The sequence below is a fragment of the Chiloscyllium punctatum genome, chromosome 10 (genome assembly GCF_047496795.1).
Source record: "Chiloscyllium punctatum isolate Juve2018m chromosome 10, sChiPun1.3, whole genome shotgun sequence".
NCBI classification, from domain to species: Eukaryota; Metazoa; Chordata; class Chondrichthyes; order Orectolobiformes; family Hemiscylliidae; genus Chiloscyllium; species Chiloscyllium punctatum.
In genome coordinates, this window is record NC_092748.1 from 32974808 (window position 1) to 32986251 (window position 11444).

The 11444-nt window shown below is 43.4% G+C and overlaps 1 protein-coding gene across 1 annotated transcript; it reads left to right on the forward strand.

Moving 5' to 3' along the window:
- Positions 1 to 2477: 2477 nt before the first annotated feature.
- LOC140482015 (gamma-crystallin S-1-like) lies at positions 2478 to 6322 on the forward strand. Its single transcript, XM_072578843.1, has 3 exons — positions 2478 to 2543; positions 2629 to 2871; positions 5974 to 6322. Exons 1-3 carry the CDS (start codon positions 2535 to 2537, stop codon positions 6247 to 6249), a joined length of 528 nt encoding a protein of 175 aa, XP_072434944.1. The 5' UTR covers positions 2478 to 2534; the 3' UTR covers positions 6250 to 6322.
- Positions 6323 to 11444: the final 5122 nt, after the last annotated feature.

Genomic DNA, 11444 nt, shown 5'->3' on the forward strand with positions numbered 1-11444 from the left:
CTGTAGACACTCAATGGTGGTGAATCCTGTACCAATAATCTCTAGGTAGGCCCAAGACAGAGTAAAAACAACCCATACCTGTCACCAAGTACTGGCGGAAGTGGAAAATATCACAAGGTGACAGGAATAGTCATTAAGAAAATAAACACGTTCTATTAAGGGCAGGCACGGTGGCACAGTGGTTAGCACTGCTGCCTCACAGCGCCAGAGACCTGGGTTCAATTCCTACCTCAGGCGACTGAATGTGTGGAGTTTGCACATTCTCCCCGTGTCTGCGTGGGTTTGCTCCGGTTTCCTCCCACAGTCCAAAGATATGCAGGTCAGGTGAATTGGCCATGCTAAATTGCCCGTAGTGTTAGGTAAGGGGTAGATGTAGGGGTATGGGTGAGTTGCGCTTTGGTGGGGCGGTGTGGACTTGTTGGGCCGAAGGGCCTGTTTCCACACTGTAAGTAATCTAATCTAATCTAAATTGGGCTTTCCATTTCCTTCACTCCACATTATTCTTTTAAATAAAAATATGAATCCACCACTCCGGTGTGCCAATTAATTATGTTACAGTTTTCAGTAGCTTCTCAGTTCAATCTATATACAGTCTTTCATGACATGTGAATATTTTACAGGGCGAAAGTGGGTTCTGCAGATGCTGGAGATTAGAGTCAAGATTAGAGTGGTGCTGGAAAAGCACAGCAGGTCAGGCAGCATTCGATGAGCAGGGAAATCGACGTTTCAGGCAAAAGCCCTTCATCAGCATCATGAATATTTTACAGTCAGGCTGTATCATAAATGCTCTTGATATTACTAAAAAGGCAATTTGTGCCCGAATCCCAGAGAAATAATTTTCACAGCAGCATGATTTTTGATGGTCCTCAGCCTCCATCCAATTCACCATATTTAGACAGTTCCAAATTGATTGAGCTCAAATACCATGCCAGCAATATCACCATTATTTTGTAGCCATAATTAGTTCTGCCAAATATAAAGACTGAACCCTAGGTGCTCACCATTTCGGTGAAATTTATCAAATTACTGTACAATTAAAAATAATTCTCTATAAGTGCTGCAGAAATATATGATGCCAGCATGAAAAACTGTCTGCTAAAGAATTTTATTCAGATCTGTAGGAGTATTAATTCATAGATCTCTCACACTTACTTCTCAATCGTAACTGAGAAATGAGCATTTTCTCAAGTTTCTTAAGATATTAATTCAGTGAACAAGAATCAGAAGGTGTCATATCATGCTGTTTCTCTTTCTACTGATGCTGCCACACTCTGAGCATTCCCAGCATTTTGAGTTTATTTTCAAATATCAGGAATTTGAATTTTTTTTAAGTTTCTTTAGATCTTAAGATATTGTTATGAAAATATATACCATATAGAAAGAATATGGAGTTAAGTTCACATGCTTGAAAATATTATCAACCAAAATTGGACATCAAAGCACTTAGGAAATACGACAACAGATGATCAAAGTCTTGATCCAAGAATTAACTTTCACAAAACCTCTTGAAGGAGCAGAGAGTTGTGGAGAGAAGGAGTGATTTAGCAAGGAATTTCCAAATTCATGACCGAAGCAGTTGAAGACCAGCTTCAAATGGGTGGAGGAAGTAAAACTAAGTCTGTTCAAGACTCCAAAATAGGGAGCACACAAGGACATCTTGGATAACTAGGGAGCTGCATGACAAAAATATGTTAATTGCATGTTAAGTTTGTATTGAATTGCATTCAGATGATAGACAGTAATTGGGGATTTACTTGTGATTGTAGGTTTGTAGCTGCATAATATGGCTGTAAATAAAAGATGAAAACTATGCTCAAATTCCATCCTTTTGCTGCATGGTAATATAAGGGGATGTCAGGGATGGGCGATATGGAATAATTTAAAACAAATTGAGAATTTTGAAATTGAGATGGTGCTAAACTGGAAGTAAATGTGAGTTATTGAACTCAAGAGGGATGGAAGGCAGGGTAGATGCGTTAGAGTTTACAAAGAATAGATGTTGAGATGCTGGCTAAGTGCGTACATGGGAATAGTGGAGGGGTTGAAAGAGGTGACAATGAACCATCACCTAATGGTTGCTGATTTGCAAGCCATAAAAAGTCAGAATAGTAGTCTAACTTTATGTTTAGTCAATGTGACTAGGATTCACCTCTTTTCTACTTGTGTGTGTAATAGCTAATGAACAAAAGAAGGTTGTCTGGCTTATGACAATTCAGCAAAGTTCACAGTTCAATGTTTTGTGTATTTTATTCTGAGTATAACTAGGGTCCCTCGACTTTTGTTCCTTTTTATTCTTGCAGGACAAATCAAAATGACATGAAAGCAAAACTCAAAGAGCCAATCACTCCTATTATTCTGAATGAAGGTGATTTGCTGAAATATCTGTAACACATTTTAGCTTATTTTTGCTGATCTGTGCTTGAGATTGTTTAAAATTACAAAGGCAGTTTCTGCAACTGTCTCTGAAAGGTATAAATACTGAACACCCAGAGTGAGAGCATGTTCAGGCTCTGCTATATCACTGTGAGCTCAAAATGGGAAAGGTGAGGTAGATTCTGATATTATTTACATTTTATCCATGATTCATCAGAAAATACAAATAGTTTGTTTCATTTCCTTTCCTCACAGATCATCTTTTACGAGGACAGGAACTTCCAGGGGCGGCACTATGAGTGCAGCAGTGACTGTGCCGACCTGTCCCCTTACTTCAGCCGCTGTAACTCCATCCGTGTTGAGAGTGACTGGTGGGTGCTGTATGAGAAACCCAATTACATGGGATACCAGTATGTTCTGACCAGGGGAGAGTATCCTGACTACCAGCGCTGGATGGGATTCAATGACTGTGTCAGGTCATGTCGCAGTTACCAATATGTGAGTCATAAATTGACTGTCCTTCAGATGAAATGAGCTTGTCAATTGACTTATATTTGGAAAGGACCGTTTAATTATTTATTTCAAGAAAAATGTAGTGATTTTCAATTCATATTTCCATGCAATGAATTTCATTGATAATTAATTGAAATTTTAATTTGAATTCGAAATTGTAGCCTGCAAATTGGTGGGTTATGTTATCTCAGTAAGTACCTCAGGACTATCCTGATTGATCATCGATGAAAAATGAATGGGAATGCCATTACCTTGATAGGAGCAAGGGGAAGGTGTGACTGATGGATGGATTTTTTCTCAGTCTTCTCAAATGGTGATCATTCGGGACAATTTCTGAACAAAATCCCAATGAAAAGTCACTTGTGAGGGGCAATATGTAGAGTTCATAAATAATTACAATAAAGTAGGCACTAAAATAATGGGAAAACACATCAAGTTGTATCAGAGAACAACTTATTTAAAGCTAAGGCTGGCACCACATGTCAACTAACTCACACGGAAACATTGCACTGAAGCAAACTGCCAAGGTTATCTTCTACTCCCCTCGTAGTTGATGCAAAGTTTAGAGATGCCTCAAATCAAATAAGCAATGAAAATGCAATGGCATTTATCTATAAAAACAAACATGATAAGTAATCATCTTCTTGACTTCCGAGTCCACTGAGACTTGAGCTAAGCCATGTCTTCCCCAACAGTTGAATTCAAAACAAAACATTTTCGATTGCTTTTGTCATGAAGGTTTTAACCTGGCCTTATCATTAGTCTGATGAGAGATTAGAGTTTGTCTTGGGTGTGATGGAGGTTTGACGCTGTATAATGGAATAAGAGGTAAAATAGAGAGGAATTAGAATAATAGACTAGAGTCATAGAGATGTACAGCACAGAAACAGACCCTTGGGTCCAACCCGTCCACACCAACCAGATATCCCAACCCAATTTAGTCCCACCTGCCAGCACCCGGCCCATATCCCTCCAAACCCTTCCTATTCATATATCCATCCAAATGCCTCTTAAATGTTGCAATTGTACCAACCTCCACCACATCCTCTGGCAGCTCATTCCATACACGTACCACCCTCTGCGTGAAAAGGTTGCCCCTTAGGTCTCTTTATGTCTTTCCCCTCTCACCCTAAAACTATGCCCTCTAGTTCTGGACTCCCCGACCCCAGGGAAAAGATTTTGTCTATTTATCCTATCCATGCCCCTCATAATTTTGTAGACTTCTATAAGGTCACCCCTCAGCCTCTGATGCTCCAGAGAAAACAGCCCCAGCCTGTTCAGCCTCTCCCTGTAGCTCAAATCCTCCAACCCTGGCAACATCCTTGTAAATCTTTTCTGAACCTTTTCAAGTTTTGCAACATCTTTCTGATAGGAAGGAGACCAGAATTGCATGCAATATTCCAACAGTGGCCTAACCAATGTCCTGTACAGCCGCAACATGACCTCCCAACTCCTGTACTCAATACTCTGACCAATAAAGGAAAGTATTCTCCGTCATTTCTGCCACCTCCAAATAGACTCCACCACCAGGGATATATTTCCCTCCCCAACCCTCTCAGCGTTCCGGAGAGACCACTCCCTCCGCAACTCCCTTGTCAGGTCCACACCCCCCACCAATCCAACCTCCACTCCCGGCACCTTCCCCTGCAACTGCAAGAACTGCAAAACCTGCACCCACACTTCCCCCCTCACCTCCCTCCAAGGCCCCAAGGGATCCTTCTATATCCATCGCAAATTCACCTGCACCTCCACACACATCATTTACTGTATCCGCTGCACCCGATGTGTTCTCCTCTACATTGGGGAGACAGGCCGCCTACTTGCGGAACATTTCAGGGAACACTTCTGGGACACCCGCACCAACAAACCCGTGGCTGAACACTTTAACTCCCCTTCCCACTCCGCCAATGACATGCAGGTCCTTGGCCTCCTCCATCGCCAGATCCTGGCCACACGATGCCTGGAGGAAGAGCGTCTCATCTTCTGCATAGGAACCCTCCAACCACACGGGATGAATGTAGATTTCTCCAGCTTTCTCATTTCCCTTCTCCCCACCTTATCTCAGTCCCAACCCCCGGATTCAGCACCGCCCTCTTGACCTGCAATCTTCTTCCCGACCTCTCCGCCCCCACCCCTCTCCGGCCTATCACCCTCACCCTCACCTCCTTCCACCTATTGCATTCCCAGCACCCCTACCTCACTCCACCCCCCCCCCCCCCCCACACACACACACACACACACACACACACCTTTTATCTCAGCCCGCTTGGCACACCAGCCTCATTCCTGAAGAAGGGCTGATGCCCGAAACGTTGATTCTCCTGCTTCTCGGATGCTGCCTGGCCTGCTGCGCTTTTCCAGCACCACATTTTTCAACTCTGACTATCTACAGATTGACTGCATCGTCCTCACTTTCTCCAAAGCATGCCAAACGCCTTCTTCACTATTCTATCTACCTGCGACTCCACTTTCAAGGAGCTATGAACCTGCACTCCAAGGTCTCTCTGTTCAGCAACACTCCCTAGGACCTTACCATTAAGTGTGTACATCTTGCTAAGATTTGCTTTCCCAAAATGAAGCACCTTGCATTTATCTGAATTAAACTCCATCTGCCACTTCTCAGCCCACTGGCCCATCTGGTCCAGATCCTGTTGTAATCTGAGGTAACCCTCTTCGCTGTCCACTACACCCCCAATTTTGGTGTCACCTGCAAACTTACTAACTGTACCTCTTATGCTCATATCCAAATTATTTCTGCTCTTTGGGGAGTATTGGGAACGTGTTGAGAAAATGAGAACTCGGTCTTTCAGGCTGAACTTAGCACACTATCCTGCTTGCTAAGAGTGGTAGGTGTAGATCAATGGTTATTTTGGTTAGGCCAAGTTATTAAATGAAATTGAGTGAAGGCAAGAATATGGGATTACATCACAAATCAGTCACAAGCTTCTTGAATGTTGGAACAGGCTTGAAGGGCATAACGGCTCACTCCAGTTCTTATAATCCTCTGTTCCCATCATTAACATGTACTCTGCTAAATGTCAAACCAACATAGCTATGTCACAAATCTTTCATTTCTTTCTATTCCAGTACCGAGGAGGCTCCTACAGAATGAGGATTTACGAGAAGCCTGACTTTGGAGGACAGATGATGGAGTTCATGGATGACTGTCCATCTGTCTACGATCGTTTCCGTTACCGTGACATCCACTCCTGCCATGTGATGGACGGTTACTGGATCTTCTATGAACATCCCAACTACAGAGGGCGCCAGTACTTCATGAGACCTGGTGAATACAGGAGATACAGTGACTGGGGAGGCTACAACGCAACTGTTGGATCTTTTAGGCGCATGAGGGATTTCTAATTCCTTGTTGAACTAGATTTTGGCGTGCAGAAATATTCTGTAACATAAATAAATGTCCTTTCATTAGAACTGATTTTTTATCTTTGAATTATGTTTTTGTGCCTCTGTTAGTACAAAACTTTTATGAATTTGAGACCATAATGTTAAAAATAGGGAATTATATTCAGAAGTTCTCTGAGATCCTTATGTAAAAAGATTAGACATTGTGCAACTGCATCATTTGGGACACTTTGTAAGATACGTCAGTAAGAATGATGTTTTGTCCAAGGCCATAACTGGGTGACCAACATAATACTGGGCATTGGCATCATATGTGACACATGGATTAAGCAAGTCATTTGAAGAGATGGTGACATGGGTTGTGGAAGAGGTTCCCCTTTGCTTTGCCCCATCTGGGTCTGATAGTGGAGCTCATGTTCACTCTATAAGGGGTGTAGAGAAATGTGTTGGGAGGTGAGGGGAAGGGCTGATATTTGGAAAGCTTGCCCCTATCATGTATTGGAGGAAAGTAGATTCCCATGTCTCACATGTTGGTCTGCTTCCCTTGCATATTGACTGGTTAAAGAGTTTCCATGTGTCTATGGGTTCTAAGTCTTCAAGATGGAAAATGTTGGCATTGTCTGAGGCGGAGCATGATTAGAACACAATGACACCCTTCTATGTGCTGTTGAGAAAGAGGGAAGGCTCATAAGTACCACTCTGGATAAAGGTCAGCAGATTAAAGAAGTCACCGTGTGCCCCTATTCAAATGAACATGCCTTGTATGGTTTTCAGACAATCACTGTTCTAAATTGTACTGTAGAGAAGTAGAGCCTGAACACAGACACTACCAGGGCAATGTGTAGAAGGAAGGGAGAATACTATATCACAACTTCCAGAAAACACTGTCAGGATGGGATCTTTGTATGTAACATCCAAAAATACCACACATACCAGCCAGGTTAGGTGGAATCAAGCTCACAGACATCTACATGAGGAGTGAGATATTGTCAATGTCAGTGACAAACATTATGGAATCACTGGGACACCAGCATTGAACTCCTAGCAGAAAAATTACAGTCGGTCCGGACACAATGGGCAAATGCACATGAAGTTTTTACTCCAGTCATTCAGCAGACAGAGCAAATTCAAAAGGATACCAGGGAAAACAAAGTGACTAATTGGTGGGAAGAGTTCTGGCACTGGGGCTCAAACATGCATGTACCCCCATGGGTACGACTCCTATCACACCTGGATGTGTTGTTCATCCTCTTTACTTTAATCTACCTCACCCTTCTCACAGTGAAATTTGTTTGTTGAAAGAAGGAACTCATCCTGAAACTAACTACAAACTCTGTGCTCCTAAAGCGGGAGCCAAGAAGTTAATGAACATAGACTGCATCATGAAAGGTAAATTGTTGCACGGAAACAATTTTACCCTATCGACTACAGCTAACTGCCAAAGAGGCAATGTATATAAATAGTGGTTAATTCTCAATTTATGTATTAAGTTATTTGTAAAAAAAGTCCTGTTAGGCTCATTATGTGTGTAAGGAAAATGGTTTGTGTATAAGATATTTTTGTCTATGTATAGTGAGGAAACCAGATACTCAGTAAGTTCAGCTCACCATCTGAGATTTGATACATGCCTGCACAAGAGTGTGTTCTGAGCCCATGATCACATTTTCACTAGAAGTTTCAAGTGATCAACAGGATGGAAACGGGTCCAAAACTGGACATTCAAAACTGACCGACAACCAGAGAAATTGAGACAGATAGAAAATTAGCCAAACTAAATTAAGCAGCAGCCAGCAGCTACAGACAACAGTGGAAACCAAAGTCAAACAAGTTACAGGAGAACTAGTTTCAACCAGCCTGAAGGTTGTGTACTGGAGAAGTGTTGATCAGATATTCTGGCATCTTGACTACCTGAGTATGTGCATTTCACAGCTGTTCGTGCGACCCCATTGGATGATTAGAATCTTGTTCATGAAACCAATGGCCAAAGGCCACAGAATATTCTAGAAGATCTAAGGATGGATAAAAAACACACATATGGAAGCCAGACTTCCAGTGAGAATCCTGATGAAGGGCTCAGGCCCAAAACATCAATTGTCCTGCTCCTCAGATGCTGGTGACCTGCTGTGCTTTTCCAGTAACACACTCTCAACTCTGATCTTCAGCATCTGCAGACCTCACTGTCTCCAAGTGCGAAGACCCTGTGAAGACTCAATGAAGACTCAACCTGGCCCAGCAGTAGAGCTCTAACAACCTGGAAAGGGAGAGAGGAGATCCATCCTGACCTGCGAGATCCATCTTCAGGGAAGAGAGTGAACCCTAGGTCAGAGAGGAAGATGATTCCAATGACCCAGCTCAAACAAGTGGATTGTTGCGGGTAATATCCTTTCTCATATGGAGAGAGTTGAAAAATGTGGTGCTGGAAAAACAAAGCAGGCCAGGCAGTATCCGAGGAGCAGGAGAACCGCCGTTCCGGGCAGAAGCCCTTCTACAGGAATGAGGCTGGTTTGCCAAGCGGGCCGAGATAAAAGGTAGGGGGGGAGGGAATTTGGAGGAGGGGCGCTGGGGATACGATAGGTGGAAGGAGGTGAGGGTGAAGGTGATAGGCCGAAGAGGGGGTGGGGGTGGAGAGGTCGGGTAGAAGATTGCAGGTCAAGAGGGCGGTGCTGAATCCGAGGGTTGGGATTGAGATAAGGTGGGGGGAAGCTTCTTCATTTCCCCTCCCCCCACCTTATCTCAGTCCCACCCCCCCGGATTCAGCACCGCCCTCCTGACCTGCAATCTTCTACCTGACCTCTCCACCCCCACCCCCTCTCTGGCCTAACACCCTCACCCTCACCTCCTTCCACCTATCGTATTCCCAGCGCCCCTCCCCAAAATTCCCTCCCCCCTACCTTTTATCTCAGCCCGCTTGGCACACCAGCCTCATTCCTGTAGAAGGGCTTATGCCCGAAATGTCGATTCTCCTGCTCCTCAGATGCTGCCTGGCCTGCTGTGTTTTTCCAGCACCACATTTTTCAATTCTGGTATTCCAGCATCTGCAGTCCTCACTTTCTCTTCATATGGAGAGAGTTAAATAAAGAGTAAATATTGCGTGAATTTGGGAAATGCTGCTATTGTGTTTCTAATAAAAATATTTTATAAATAAAATTGAGTTGAACCAAATCTAATTCTCAGAATTAATCTGTGGAATTCTTTACTGCTGAGCACTATAGAGGCTGGGTTATTATGTGTTTCAAGACAGAGACATAGATTTCTAACAGTAGGGAATCAGAGGTTAAAGGGAAAAGGCAGGAAAGTGGAGTTGAGGATTTATAAAGAACAAAGAACAAACAACACAGGGTAGCATGGTGGCTCAGTGGTTGGCACTTCTGCCTCACAGCACCAGGGTCCCAGGTTCCATTCCAGCCTCGGGTGATTGCCTGTGTGGAGCTTGCACATTCTTCCTGTGTCTGCCTGAGTTTCTTCCAGGTGCTCCGGTTTCCTCCCACAGTCCAAAGATGTGCAGGTTAGGTGAATTGGCCATCCTAAATTGCCCATAAAGTTAGGTGCATTAGTCAGGGGTAAATGTAGGGAAATGGGTCTGGGTGGGTTGCCCTTCAGAGGGTCGGTGTGGACTTGTTAGGCCGAAGTGCCTGTTTCCACACAGTAGGGAATCTAATTTAAAAAGTACAAAATAGCACAAGAACAGCTCCTTCAGCCCTCCAAGCCTGTGCCGACACATGAGCAGATCAGCCATAATCTCATTGAATGGTGGATCAGACTCAATGGGCTGAATGGCCTATTTCTGCTCCCACACTTCATGGTATTATGGTATGCTCCATCTGCCATAAATCCCAACCAAATGACCTTATGCCATCTACACTGAAATGCACTTGTCCCATATTTTCCCATTCACTTATCATCATCTCTGTAATTCCATGTTTCCATTGATTCTGTTTACAATACTGCCTATGGTCTAGTTTCTATTAAATTTGAAATTTTGGATGATCCAACTTATTAATAAATACGCCAAATATTTGTGATCAATACAGTTTCGCACAGGTCACATTCTGCTGTTTTGGGTACATTCCCATTAAACCTGATTCCCTTCCACCTGTTTCTCTAACAGACTAATAATTTTCAATCATTAGAATTTCAACTTTGACTAGACGTCTTTTATGGGAAATTTTAATAGAATCTAAATATCTGTAAGGCAGCAAGCAGCAGGACTTATACGCTTAATGGTAAGGTCTGAGGGAGTATTACTGAACAAAGGGACCTTGGAGTGAAGGATCATAGCTCCTTGAAAATGGAGTCGAAGGTAGATAGGGGTGAAGAAGGCATTTGGTATGCTTTCCTTTATTGGTCAGAGTATTGAGTACAGGAATTGTGAGGTCATGTTGCGGCTGTACAGGATGTTGGTTAGGCCACTTTTGGAATATTGCATACAATTCTGGTCTCCTTCCTATCAGAAGGATGTTGTGAAACTTGAAAGGATTCAGAAACGATTTAAAGGATGTTTGCCAGGGTTGGAGGATTTGAGATATAGGGAGAGTTGAATAGGCTGGGGCTGTTTTCCCTGGAGTGTTGGAGGCTGAAGGGTGACCTTATAGAGGATTATAAAATCATGAGGGGCATGGACAGGATAAATAGACAAGGTATTTTCCCTGAGGTGAGGGAGTCCAGAACTAGAATGCACAGGTTTAGGGTGAGAGGGGAAAGGTATAAAAGAGACCTACTGAGCAACCTTTTCATACTTCACACAGAGGGTGGTGTGTGTGTGTGGAATGGGTTGCCAGAGGAAGTGGTGGAGGCTGGTACAATTGCAACATATAAAAGGCATCTGGATGGGTACATGAATAGGAAGGGTTTGGAGGGATATGGTCCAGGTGCTGGCAGGTGGGACCAGATTGGGTTGGGATATCTGGTCGGCATGGACAGGTTGGACCGAATGGTCTGTTTCTGTGCTGTATATCTCTATGACTCTATGATTCAATGAGTTGTGGAGGAGACAGGAGAGTAAGTTGAGGCCGCAGTGAAATTGGCTATGTTCTTATTGAATAGATGAGCAGGCTTCTGGTGCTGAATGGCCTCCATCGGCTCTTAATTTTTATTAACTTGCCTTCTTCCATTCATCTGACCACTACTTGATCCCTATTTTCAAAGTCAAATTTGCCAGCCATGACCTAGTCTTCACAAATCCAAACAGGCTGTTT

Coding starts and splice junctions, on each gene's coding strand:
- LOC140482015 (XM_072578843.1), top strand. Junction 2,872..5,973: donor CATGTCGCAGTTACCAATAT/GTGAGTCATAAA, acceptor TTTCTATTCCAG/TACCGAGGAGGCTCCTACAG.